We start from the raw sequence: 13,944 nt of genomic DNA, 5'->3' as shown, positions 1-13,944 counted from the left end.
AGCAAAAATCCTAATTCAACACTGGTAACAGTCCAAAGTAGAAATCTTATTTAATCTTATTTAAAAATAACAGTAATTTAAAAAGACAGCCCATGCGAAATGTTTGTTTCCTCGAGGACACCACCAGCCAGAAACACGAAGCGTTTCCAGTGTGAAAGTTCTGATCACAACCTCGTTAATGGCAGCAGAGCAGGCAGCTGGCATCACAAATCTGACAACGAGGAATACTTGTTTTCACTCTAACTACAAAGTAGCCAATATTATCCAAAGCACTTTTTTCCACGCTAAAAGTAGAAAGCCATGATTTTAAATTTAACTTTCAGATTTTTCAAAGCTAAAAAACGAGAACTTCATTATTTTGCAGTAGCAAAAGATTGACAGTGACGTTCCAAGCTCAGAAAAAACAGTTCTCGAAATTTTTGGAAAGCTTCTTTAAGTTCTTGGGCTTGGAGGTGGTGTATTTTCAGTATTTCTGGTGGTGGTAGGTTTGTTGTTTGGGTGGTTTTTAAATTAGGACTACAATATTTACACCAGGAAGAGGAGAAACAGGAAATAAATAGCACTGCCCCGGTTAGATAAAACTCAGGGCAGCGGCGAGGGGTAACTCAGCGGCTCCGCCATCGCCCCCGCGGCTGCGCGCTGAGCGCGGACACGGCACCGCGGCGCGTTCGGCTGACCCGCTGCTCTGGGACAGCCAGAGCCGCGCCGCACAACCACCTGCGCGCCGGACGGCTGCACCAGGGGAACGAGCGGCACAGAGCACGTCTGCGCCCAGAGCGCCTTCAGGTGCACAGAACCCCCCCCGGACGCAGGCTCCAGCTGTCAGCTCACAGAGCGCCTTCGGGTGCACAGAACCCCGTCCCGCGGACGCAGGCTCCAGCTGTCAGCTCACAGAGCGCCTTCGGGTGCACAGAACCCCCCCCGGACGCAGGCTCCAGCTGTCAGCTCACAGAGCGCCTTCGGGTGCACAGAACCCCCCCCGGACGCAGGCTCCAACTGTCAGCTCACAGAACCCCCCCCGGACGCAGGCTCCAACTGTCAGCTCACAGAACCCCCCCCGGACGCAGGCTCCAACTGTCAGCTCACAGAACCCCCCCCGGACGCAGGCTCCAACTGTCAGCTCACAGAACCCCGTCCCCCGGACACAGGCTCCAACTGTCAGCTCACACCGAACCCTCGCACGCCAGACCCAGACACGCTCCATCAGAACTGCAGCTTAAATGGCAAATACTGACATTCATGAGTATTTTAAGAACATAACGTGTTCACCATCCTAAGACTAGTACATAACATTGTTCACTGCTAAACTGACACTGCCATTGAAGTTTTGAGTTTACTGAATACCCAACGAGTAACAGTGTGCTTCCTGAACTTCTGTAAGCACTACATCGCAGATAGCAGCACATATTTATAACCAGCTGCAGCTTCTTTTCACAAAAGTGACATCAACAAGGGAGCACAGGTCTTTGACAAACGTGCGACGTTACCGTCAGACCCTTCCCGCACGCTAGGGAACAGCTTTACCAGCCAAGCTGACTGATTCTACACAAATCGAAGGACTTAGCAATTCAATAATCCTGCGCTTCAGAAAGCACAACAATTTATTCCTCAGTTAAGACAGACTGATACTATAAGAACACTATAATCCTTTGTAGGTATTAATATCAACATGAAGTACTTACCCTTAAGCAATAACTCTCTGCCATTTTCAGTAATTTGGTTTACCATTATTCTCCTCTCTGTTCGTAGCACATGCTTTAGTAAATGCCTTCTCTGTGAAGTCCTGAGGATCGCGTGAGTTTAATAATATCGTATTCCCAAAAGAACTTTGTTCTGCTGCAACGTTCAATGAGACTGATCTTCAGGACGCAAACGGGTTTCTTACAGGAAGCTGAACTGACACTGATTTAATCCTGGAATTATAATCCTTTCAACACTGAGATAACACACAAATGTCAGGATCTTACTGCCCATGCTGTCTGTGACCGCGCAGGCAGCGCCGTTCAGAGGCACGCTGCCAGCTATCTGCACACTCGTTCAGAGGCACGCTGCCAGCTATCTGCACACTCGTTCAGAGGCACGCTGCCAGCTATCTGCACACTCGTTCAGAGGCACGCTGCCAGCTATCTGCACACTCGTTCAGAGGCACGCTGCCAGCTATCTGCACACTCGTTCAGAGGCACGCTGCCAGCTATCTGCACACTCGTTCAGAGGCACGCTGCCAGCTATCTGCACACTCGTTCAGAGGCACGCTGCCAGCTATCTGCACACTCGTTCAGAGGCACGCTGCCAGCTATCTGCACACTCGTTCAGAGGCACGCTGCCAGCTATCTGCACACTCGTTCAGAGGCACGCTGCCAGCTATCTGCACACTCGTTCAGAGGCACGCTGCCAGCTATCTGCACACTCGTTCAGAGGCACGCTGCCAGCTATCTGCACACTCGTTCAGGGGCACGCTGCCAGCTATCTGCACACTCGTTCAGAGGCACGCTGCCAGCTATCTGCACACTCGTTCAGAGGCACGCTGCCAGCTATCTGCACACTCGTTCAGAGGCACGCTGCCAGCTATCTGCACACTCGTTCAGAGGCACGCTGCCAGCTATCTGCACACTCGTTCAGAGGCACGCTGCCAGCTATCTGCACACTCGTTCAGAGGCACGCTGCCAGCTATCTGCACACTCGTTCAGAGGCACGCTGCCAGCTATCTGCACACTCGTTCAGAGGCACGCTGCCAGCTATCTGCACACTCGTTCAGAGGCACGCTGCCAGCTATCTGCACACTCGTTCAGGGGCACGCTGCCAGCTATCTGCACACTCGTTCAGAGGCACGCTGCCAGCTATCTGCACACTCGTTCAGAGGCACGCTGCCAGCTATCTGCACACTCGTTCAGAGGCACGCTGCCAGCTATCTGCACACTCGTTCAGAGGCACGCTGCCAGCTATCTGCACACTCGTTCAGAGGCACGCTGCCAGCTATTTGCACACTTGTTCAGAAAAGCGTGTGCCACAAATCTACTGCTCGGAGCGTGGAATGTGACAGCGTTTTGAATCTACTAATGCCATGAAAAGTATAGCTCTGTGACGTGAGCCCTCCAGGCACTTCAGCTTTCAAGTGAAAACACTGATGCATTTCTTTCCATCTTCAATACCTTTTAATATTATTACGCATTAATGGACAAATAATACACAAGATCACAAAAAAAAGCGCACATCAGCGTGACGGAATCAAGGTTTCTATAAGATACACGAGTAAATACTGGCTTTATGATTCTAGGCAGTTGATGATACCAGAATCCCCTCCATCCTGCTCATCCACACGAGATCCCCGGGATCCCAGCCCACCCTGCACAGCAGGGCAGTCACAGGAACGCCAGTGCCATTAAAGACGCCCAGTCACTCTTGAGAAACTGGATTTAGGAACTCGCATCACTTAGGAGCTTTCATAATGTAACTTGTCATTGCCAGCTGAAAAAAAACACTATAAAAACAACCTTTGTACTTCACTGTAATCCACTTCAGAGGTTCTTTCATGTGGAACAACTCCAAATCACTTCTCCTGACTATCCTCCCTGAAACTCCATCCCTTCACATGCACGAAGGCACCTCAGATACAGCACGCCCTGTATCAAAATACAGGGAGAAGCATTCCAGCATTTCCCTGCCTCAGGAAAAGCCTCTTAACTTGCTGTAAAACGTTCCACTGTCTCTGAGAGACAGCAACGTGGGTCTGGGAGACCAGCATGCACGTTCCATGCAATATTCAATTCACCTTTCTTTCCGATCCCCAATACGGAAAATTGCTGTCAGCCCTATAGCTGTTCAACTGACCACGGCCGTGCAGCGAGAAAGAGAAAACCCCGCAACGGCAGCACAGCTTCAGACACGTCTGCTCCCTTCTGCTGCTCCGCTGTGCAGGGGGCAGCTGCGCAGACACGAACCGCGGGTGGAACAGGCACCGCGACGGTCATATTGCCCCGGCTCGAAGAGCCTCCTGCAGGAAACACGCGGAGACGGAGGAGAAACGAGCCAGGGTGCCAAGGATCTTCAGACACACAGAAAATGTAGGTTTACTTACTCTGAAAATTTCAATGTATGTACATTCTCTGCCTTACATACCATATAAATGTACATTAACAGATATCTACTATCCATTAATGGAAGACAGCACAAAGACATCTGTAATCAGTTACAGCTTATTGTGAAGCTCTGAATGTTATTAAGTTTTCAGTTAACTCATATAGAAAGTGCTGAATATCAGATTTTTCTTACATTTGAGAAGTACTTTGTTCCATGTGAAAACAAAATGTGTGAAAGATTTCTTTTTAGCTAAGGAAAAAAAAGACAAAAAAAAAAACAGAGCTAAGCTTGTGTGTGCTCCAGGACAAAGAGCTGACAGCGGCCGACCCCGCGGCCCTGCTCGCAGCGCCAGAGACAGGACGGGTCAGCGCGAGACGTCCACGGGCACCAAGTCACTGCACCGCGCCCAACCCTCGGAGCGCGGAGAGTGCTCGGCCGGGGACTCGTTAACCATCACACCGCAGCGCTGTCAAACATCTATCCCAACACACATTCACGGAGGCCCACGGGCCTTCCAAAATAGAACAAGACACTTCACACTGTGCGACACACGGCACAGACCACGGCACGGCCAGGAAAGCCAGAGGTGGACTCTGCACAAGTGACAAAGCTCGGGCTGCTCAGCTTGCAAGCGCAGACAGGGTCATAACAGGAATCAGTGCTGCTATACATAATCCTATGGAAAACAACTATACTCCGGGGCATAAAAATGTGTTTTACTGCAGTAATCAGCAATTTAAAGTATGCAAGAGCAAGTCCCAACAAGTCTGCCCTCCTTAGGAGCTACCCTCGCTCAGCAAACGGGCAGCTTCCAATGGCACAGCACAAAAATCGGTTTTTCCCTTGACATGGACGTAAAAGACAAAAGTTTTGGATGGCCTGACCTGCTCCACCCTACGGAGGCAGCAGTAATGACCAAATGATGTTCCAAGTCTCTCACATAAACACAAGAAATTGCTGGCTACTGGTTGAAGAAAATGAAGGTTGGTAATTAGACTGTAGGAAAAAAACAACAGGTACAGTTTTGTTCTGGCATAATTAGCTTGAACCTATAGATAGTACAGCATGGCTGTGCCTGAACGCCCAGCCCTGGCCAGCTCGCCTCTCCCAGGATCCCGTTACGCAACCCGGGCTCCAGCTCCCTGCCGCTGCCAGCCGCCCGCGGCCCTGCCTCTCCTCCCAAAGCCATCGATGGACCGCGGCCTCGTTACATCGCGGCCGTGTCGATCAATGGGGGAGCTGGGCTGGCAGGACAGCGCAGGTCACTCGGGCGGACCAGGCAGAAGGCGGCAAACGAAGCGCTCCGGATTCCGGGGCACAGACCCGCGGGATAAGCTTCCGGGGACCAGGAGGCCAACCCAGGACCTGAACACCGCTGGCAATGCTGCTGAGCCCTACGGAAACGAGCTGCTCGCCTCCCGGTCAGAGCGCTGCGATCACCGACACCAGGCGGGACGACGCCCGTCCCCACCAGCACCGATCTCCCCCCTCGCCCAGCAAAACGCCGTTTCATTTCTGTTTCCAAAAAGCCTTGGGCTGTCTCCAGCCAGCAAAGCTCGGCTGGCCCGGCGGAACCGCCAGGTTATCAACCTTCCCCATTCCTCCATAAGCTAATTGAGTCAAAGCTCTTTGGGGGTAATTAGTGCTTTATTCTGCACATCAAACTCCGCCTCCCTGTCCTACAGAGCAGAATGAAGATCAAGAGGTGATTAAGAAAAAATTCCACCAAGTACCTTTAATAGCAGCAAAAATTTTTGGGAAAAAAATAAAAAGTATTCCCAGAACTGTTCTAGCCTACAGCTCTGTTGCTTAGACGGGAATTAAGAGTGCTGGAAAGCAAACAGCCTTCTTCTCCAGGACAAACCTAGTAACCTGCCACTAAACCCAACACCCTATTACATGGCCTATTAGGAACAAACATTACTCCTTTAACACAGTAGTTTCTTTTTACGGTTAAGAAACAACAGTTTGAGACTCAGGAAACAGCATTTAAAGTGAGAGTCACTCAGGGCTAACAGGCGGCACCCAGCTTACAACGCAACCTGCGGATGGCTGTGCAGAGGGGACCAGAACCACACACAACAATACAACCTGCGGATGGCTGTGCAGAGGGGACCAGAACCACACACAACAATACAACCTGCGGGTGGCTGTGCAGAGGGGACCGGAACCACACACAACAACACAACCTGCGGATGGCTGTGCAGAGGGGACCGGAACCACACACAACAACACAACCTGCGGGTGGCTGTGCAGAGGGGACCGGAACCACACACAACAACACAACCTGCGGGTGGCTGTGCAGAGGGGACCGGAACCACACACAACAACAGTATAGAAACGCTATCACATCCAAAATCCTGAGAAGTTTACCTGACATGCATTGTAAGAGCTGTATTTTTCCTGGTCATGTAGACGTTTTATGTTTAATGACAAAACATATTAAATGTATGTCAAATATTTGATTTTGCTAAAAGACTAGTATTTTTTGTGTGTGATATTTCTTTATTTTGCTTGCTTAAAAAGAACATGATGTTTGCTTAGCCCTCACTACAGCTGCCACTGTGAAAGATGCACAGTTCTCCGTGCATGACAAAAACCCAAGTACACTGAAATAAATCATCCAAAGCGGCTCAAATGAAAGAAGAACAACATTGCTAATGGATCACTTGGCATCACTTAATTATTAGTTTTCGATAGGCATCTGTTCAAGAGATTTTACTAAATCAAACAAAAAAAATACTGAAACTTTCTTATCTGTGAGAATAAAAAGATTCAAAATTTCCAACATAAACATTACTGAGGACAACTGAAATGTTCCTACAGTGTAATTCCAAGAGGCTTTAAACCAGGTCGTAAAATGGTGCACTTTTCTCTCTGTAGCTCAGGTCACAGACCAAAGTATTTGAAGAAAAACCTTGAACCACCAGGTTGAAGACACAAATGCTTTGATGAAATAAATCTTGCTCCCACATATTGGCGATGACAGCAATTTTTATGTAACATAAATAAGTCTACACATGAAATTATCTGTTACACCGCAGTCAAGGAGAGGTGTAAATCTTGACGTGGTTTTGGAAAGGAAACTCCGCAGCGAGCTGCTGGCGCCCCGCGGCACCGGCGTCCCGCTCCGGGGCGGCGCTGGAAGCGAAGCGGGGCCGCCGAGTTCCGCCCTCCGCAGGCTGGTGCTTGTTCTGCAGCAAACTCCATTTATTACGTTTGGCTGCATTTCCCAGGCCACGAGGCTGCAAAGTACCTCCATCTCCATTCCACATAGAACCTTAGAGCAAAAGCCAAATTTAAACTTTACACTGAAGAGCACGCAAAAGTGTATTCTTAATTTTGCTGCAGTAGAGTAAAGAAAGAAAGAACACTATTTTCTTTAAGGAAGAAATTTACAAGAAGAAATTGCATAAAACACACACAGATCAATTTTATATACGAGAGTTATGTACTACAAACACAAGAAACCCGAAAATGTATTTGAATTTCTTTAGAAAAGTGCAGAGATTAAATAGATACTATAGCTTCAGCATTTTAAAAGCAGAACTCCGCGAACAGCCTGCACTCAAGCTCCAAACGGGGCGAGCGTTCCAGGCAGGCCCAAGGGCAAACGCGCCTCTCGGGCGCGACGGCTTCGCCGTCAAACGCGGGCGCTCTCGGAACGCGGGCAGCCAGCGGCTACGCCAGACCAGCAGGTGACTGATCGGGGTTTTTTAAATCTTCTCTTAGTTTTTGGCAATATACAGAACCACACATATACAGTTATGGGAGTTGCTTTCAGATTACTTAGACCTACCACGAAGATCCTTCCCAGAGCTTTTCCAAATAGCTGCAATCCCAGAGCACTCACAGAGAGGCCCGTTTCCTGCGTCCAGCTCGCCCTCCCGGCCGCCAGCAGCGGGCGCCCAGGCCCGGCGCGGCACGGGACGGCCGCCCCTCCGGCCACGGCTGCACGGACCGGGGGGAGACACGTGCTCGCCAAGAGCAATGGCTTATGCAGTAACATGCGCTTTTCTCTTTGCCCAGACAAGCGTTTTTGTGGATGAACGGAGCCCTACAAAGCTGCGTGCCGCCAAAGGGAACTTCAGGTTTCCACCACGGACTCCAGTAAAATGAGCTTCTCAGAGAAATTCCTTCACTTACAGGCTTCAAAGCAATCATGTAATACCATCTCCCTCACCCACCCAGGTGTTATAAATAGCTAATCATGTCACAAGCACTTCTGCACTCTGATTTTTCACATACCACACTCTTATCTTTCCTTATCTGAAGCAAGAGTCCACTTATCTACGCACCTGTATTGTTGAAACAAGCATTCTGGAGGCTGGCGCTGGTTCAGTTCTGTCCTCATCGCTGATCGCACAGAGAAAACATAAACGCGGGACTTCAGAAGGATGACCCTGCTGCTGAGACCCCTTTCAGAACCTGCATTTCAAATTATAACCACTGCTAAGTAACCTACAAGTATCCTTTATGGAACAGGAACAAATACTGGCATATTTAGCTCCAAATTTACACATTAAACTTTCCAGAGAGGGAAAACAAATACCAAGCTTAGCAGAACAGAAAAAGCCTCGCTCATCAAACTGCAGCTCAACTGAAGAAGATGCGGTCCCCATACCGTTTTCAAATCACCAGAAGACAGTTCAGCCACCTCAGTGTATTTCTGTTCTCAAGCTGCTGTGTTTCCTCACAAACAACTCCAAGCCGCTGCCCCAGCTCCTCCCAGGCCCCCTCCCCGACTTCTTTCTGCAGTTTTGAAGCAACACGGAGAACGCTGAAGATGCACGTGCCGCAGAAGTCACGCAAACACACCCCGGTGCCGCCGCTGCAGCGGCCGCCGGCCCGCGTGGCTGCCGGCCCCCGCGGTGCCGCAAGCCCGAAACGGACCCGCACGCGCTTCCGTCACTCCTGTTTAGCTGCAGTATCTAAAGCATTACATGACTAATTTTATCTTATCTCTGGACTTTGCCAAAACACCTACATATAAGAATTAATTCAAAAATTCCTTTGAAAGGGCTTATTTGTGTAACCTCATTTAATGCATCTTCAAACATATTTTGTATGAGCTTTATTTCAAGTCTTGCAAAAGACTTAAAACCTTTACTAGTAAGTTACCATATATTACCAAAGCAGTGAACCAGGAAGAAGCTTAAAGTAAAACTGCACTGCTGTCGCACCAGAACTTTCTTTATCCGTCGTCTCAAACCAGGTCATTGCACGGGCAGCGTCACCTGCCAGCGCCCGAGGCAGCGCGCGCTGCGGACGGGGCCCCGGGAACGGCCAGCAGGGCAGACAGCTGGGGGCTGGCAGCTGGGGGCTGGCAGCTGGGGGCTGGCAGCTGGGGGCTGGCAGCTGGGGGCTGGCAGCTGGGGGCTGGCAGGAAGCCACGCGATAACGGAAACATACGCAGAGCGATGCGCTGGCAAAACCCAAGGGTGGCAGCTGCCAGAGCTGGTCGGTGACACCAGCCTGAGCAGCGTTTCCTTTCCACCAGCAAAAGCCACGGGAAGGCACTTCCCACGGGCCACGTGACGCGGCCGCACTTTGGTTCACAGGGCGCGCGGCCACTGTGGAGCTGAGACTCCTATTAAAGCAAAGCTTATGTGGTTTTTTTAAACACCATTCAGACCCTCCTGTCCCTCTTCTTACCCTGTGAACCCAACCTAACATGTTGGCATTATTTCAAAGACTGAAGAGATGCCAAATTCACATTTCTCATCCTTGGCGATCCATGAAGTAGGGCTCACGTGTTTATCATAGGATAATTCTTTGTACTTCTTTTTCTAAATAGATGTCAAAATCTGTTACAAGAAGTGGCAGTTGATGGAACTTGCTTAGGAAAAAAAAAAAACGGCTGATTTTATTCCCAAGCAAACACTGGAGCTATCTGGGAAGGCTAAATTACTGCACACTAATATCTTCTTAAAGGAATGGTTGCAAGAAATTGTGTTGTGTCACTTCTGCAGTATTTAGACGACACCGTATCACTCGATGTCCCAAATAAAGCAAAACTCAGGAAAAAAAAAAAAAAAAAATCAAACCCAAGGCTATGACTAAGCTTGAGTGAAACGGTGAAACAAGAACCTGCCGGAATCGTAACCGACAGCCTGAGAGACCGAGAAGGAGGCAACGCCAGCCAGTCGTCCACGAGCCCCGTGCCCAGCTGCCACAGAAGGCTCGGGGGGCCCTTCTCCCTCCACCTGCAGGCTCCCACAGCACTGCTGCTGCGTCCCCGCGGGAGCTGCCCACCCCCAGCGGCACCCACCGCGCTCCCCAGCGCCGACGGCGCCGCAGGACGGAGCAGGAAGCACCGAGAAACAGAGGGACAACACGAGCGAGTCTGGAGTCCCCTCTACAGAGCCACAAACCCAAGAAACCCAGGGAGAGACAGAAAAGCCTAGTGGGGAAGAGCACGCTTGTCAGTACAGGTAGGCAAGACAGCATATCGTTATATGTACACCCTGAGGATATGAAACAAGACTTAATTACTGTGAGAGTAAATTAAAAAATAGAAGGCAGTTATAGTTCAAACAGAAACAGAACTAACTACCATATATTAATAGAGATGTTACTAGATATTTATCGGTTTTATAATAGAGACTCAGCTAACTTCAAGCAGCACGGTTCTGTGCTGCAGTGGGAATAGCAGCACGTAAGAGATCAGTTTTCCAGCTACTGCTGGACTGCGACAGGGAGCTGAATATCTTGAAGAGCGCTGTTTGCATACATCCTACAGGCGGTCTCGTATCCAAATGACAGGCACGCTGAGTCGGCCTTCCTTTACCCACCACGGCAGTAGCTTCCCCAAGTCAGACTTAGCAAGCCAAGGCCGAAGCTAGCTAGTGGAGAAAGCACCTGGGAGGTCTCCACCTCAACCTGCTGAGATGCGTGAAAAACACCTGTTACTTTCGTAGACGTAAACTGTATGTTAAATAACCTGAGAATAAAACTGACCTTTTTTAAAAAATGAAGTGATGGCCCTGCTCTGCCTTTACGGCTAGAGCCTCACATTGCCTGTGATAACAGACAAGTTGGGAAAAGCACCTACCTTTCATAATTCCAAAATGCACACACGAGAACTGGGAAGAACTGACCTAGTGAACATGAGACCTATATAAGCTATGTGGTATATAAAATCTAAAATTCCTTTGAAAACTATGCAAATAAAGACAAAAAAATAAATGGTACATATTTGAGATTGAAGCACCAGTTCACACAGAATTGAACCAGGTGACAAGGCAGAAACTGGACCTTGATCTCACGACAGTTGAGTATCACTCATCACAACAACCCTTTTCTCTTCCTTAAGCCCAGGTCTGAGCAGCGCTGCCTCCCTTCCGGGATTACTGTGCATCCAATAAAACGTGCGTGTTGAAAAGTTTGACTGCACAGGCAAGGAAGAACAGGTCAGGTGTTTACTGCTTTTTCTTTTGTTGCCTACAGTCACACATGATTCACAGAGGGCAAGTCAGATCCACCGGCTGAGCCCATGGAAGATCCTCTTCCTAAAGGTTAAGAACTACACATAACCAAGGCAGAAAAAAGAAACAGATCCCAAAAAGAGCTAAAACACCCTTTTACCAGAACTACTCCACTCTTCAAATCTAAGTGTGCTTAATTTTCTCACTAGAAACTCACTGCATTTAAATTGATTTATACCTAAAAGTCACAGCAGAACACCAAGACAGGCCAAGCACTACCACTAGCTGCATGATTAAAGAATGTACTTTTCGCCACCCAAAATCCCCTCCTACTTACGTGATCGTCTTCAGTAACTGGAATAAATTAACCGCTAACAAAAAGCAGCTCTGCCTAGCAGAAGTTGTGAAAGCCACACAGACACAATACACATGCTGTAGTATTCAAGGGCCCGGTTTGAGAGAGAGACATAGCTGGGCAGGCGCATTTTTTAAGATGACATAAGCAAGAAGAGCAGTCACCTGAGGTTCGGCTAATTTAACTGAATTTATCACCCGTCTGTTTTGGCAGCGAGGCACTGAAAATATGCGAGCGTATCTCCACCCACGTACTCTTATCACCTCTGGAGACGGCGGTTTGTGGGAGCAACGATAACACCCGTCCCCCCGCGCCGGCCCCGCTCCCCGCTCCACTCCGGATTATAGACAAGTGGCTGCGGAGCGGAGCGAACCCCCGGGGCGGATCCCGCAGCGTCCGGCCCCGCCGCTCCGGGCGGCGAGAGGACACCCGGGCCACCCGCACCCCGAGGGCACCCGCCGCAGCTCCGCGGGCTGCGCTGCCACCGGCCGGCTCCGGCCGCCAGGACCGCCGGTCGGGACGAGGCTCATCCCCGGGCCCGGCTCCCCGCGGGCCTCGCCACGGCAGCGCGCCCCGGCCCTGGCACCGGCGGAGCCGCCGCCCGGCCCGGCAGACCCCGCGGGGGCTCCTCCTCCGGGCGCGGCGCCTCCCGCCGCCCCCGAGAGCCGCTCCGGCACCGGCGCCTTTGTCTGCCGCGCCGGCGGTAGCGGAGCGGGGCAGCCGGGCTCGCCCCGGGACGCCCCAGAGCGGCCGTGCCCGCCGCCCCCCGCCCCGGCCGTGCCCGCTCACCGTCGGAGCTGACGGTGTCGTAGGCGTCAGCAGCGGCGGGCGCCGCGGCCGGCTCCCGGTAGTCCACCCAGCTGAGTCCTTCAACGCTGTCGTACTCGGCGCGGGGCTTGTCCTCCACCGGCACCACGGTGAAGTGCGGCATGGCTGGCGGGGCGGCGCGGGCTCCCCGCGGCACCGCAGCGAGGCAGGCGGGACGCGGCGCGGAGCCGGCGGCGCATTCCTGCCCCGTGCGGTCACTTCCTTTCAGGAAACCGCGCTCCTCAACTCCACCCATTCCCCTCCGAGCGCCGCGGCGGCGCGGCGGCCGCCGCCCCCGGAGCCGGCGGGTAGACGGGCCGGGGCCGCCCCGCAGCGATACCGGGCGCGGGGGAGGGGGTCGCTCCGCCGGGCGGGCGCGCTCAGCAGTGGGGGCGCGGAGGAGGGGCCGGAGGCGGCGTGGCGGCGCGGGGAAGGGGGAGCCTTCCTCCCGCAGTCATCGTGACAGGAGCCGGCCCGGCGGGAGCCGCGGCGCGCTGGGAGCGGAGCGGAGCGGGGCGGGGCGGGGCGGCCCCTCCGCCCGCGCCCTCCCTTGCCGGCGCTGCCGGGCCGCCTCGGGGCGGAAATTTCCCTCCGCCGTGCCCCGGGCCGCCTCCGGCCCCCTCCCCCCGCCGCCATTTGCTGGGCGGCGGCGATGCGGGGAAGGCGGTGTCGCGCCGCACCCAGGCCCGGGGGGGCGATTCCCGGTGCTGGGGCCGGCGGCCCCGAGGGGGCGAAGCGGCGGTGCCGCTGGCGGCTGCGGCGGGGGCTCCTGTGCGCCGCCTGCCCGGGGCGGGTGGTCGCGGACCCCCCGGCGGGCGATGTGGGGAAAACAGCAGCAGGAGGGGCTGGCGGGGCGAGCGAGAGCGCTGCTGGGCTGGAAGGGAGCAGAGCGCGCCAATTAGAGATTCTCGCGGCTCCCAGCAGACCGTCAAACCCGGCTTTGGGCTGGTCAGCAACCAAGCGGTTAAAGGCGTGTGCCACCCCGGAGCGGGTTCATTTCTGTGCAAGGGATCGTTGGGTTGGGATGCGGCAGCCGGCCCCACTTCCGGTGTGTGTGCTGTTTCTCTTGTGCTCGCTCTCTGCTCCAGCTGCACGAAACCCTCAGAAATAACGTGGCAAACGGAGCGAGCCCAGGGGAAATGAACCGTGGCTGCACAAAAGGCGCGGGGGGAGCGCAGGGTAAAGCGTTACAGCGGGGGAACTGGAATGGCGGCTGCAGCCGGGGCATTTCTAGCGCTGTGCGGAGCGGACAGCTGCTGCGGCAGCAGCCTGCGGGCG

General features: G+C 52.7%; 1 protein-coding gene across 4 annotated transcripts in view; it reads right to left on the bottom strand.

Moving 5' to 3' along the window:
* The window catches only part of SLC12A4 (solute carrier family 12 member 4), a 51,827-nt gene extending 38,675 nt beyond the window's left edge, over positions 1–13,152 (bottom strand). The window contains exon 1 of one of the 4 annotated variants that reach the window (XR_014185052.1): positions 12,649–13,152. Coding sequence is in view for 1 of the 4 variants with exons in the window: in XM_082062351.1 (XP_081918477.1) it covers positions 12,649–12,922 (274 nt within the window). In the remaining 3 variants the exon portion in view is untranslated. Of the gene's footprint in view, positions 1–11,841; positions 12,014–12,648 lie in introns of those variants that run through there. The other 3 variants (XM_082062351.1, XM_082062352.1, XM_082062353.1) reach the window with 3 other exon arrangements.
* Positions 13,153–13,944: the final 792 nt, after the last annotated feature.

The sequence above is a fragment of the Streptopelia decaocto genome (assembly GCF_964273445.1).
Source record: "Streptopelia decaocto genome assembly, chromosome: 11".
NCBI lineage: Eukaryota > Metazoa > Chordata > Aves > Columbiformes > Columbidae > Streptopelia > Streptopelia decaocto.
The sequence above is the reverse complement of the archived record's forward strand: the minus strand, read 5'-3'. Positions and strand labels throughout refer to the sequence as shown.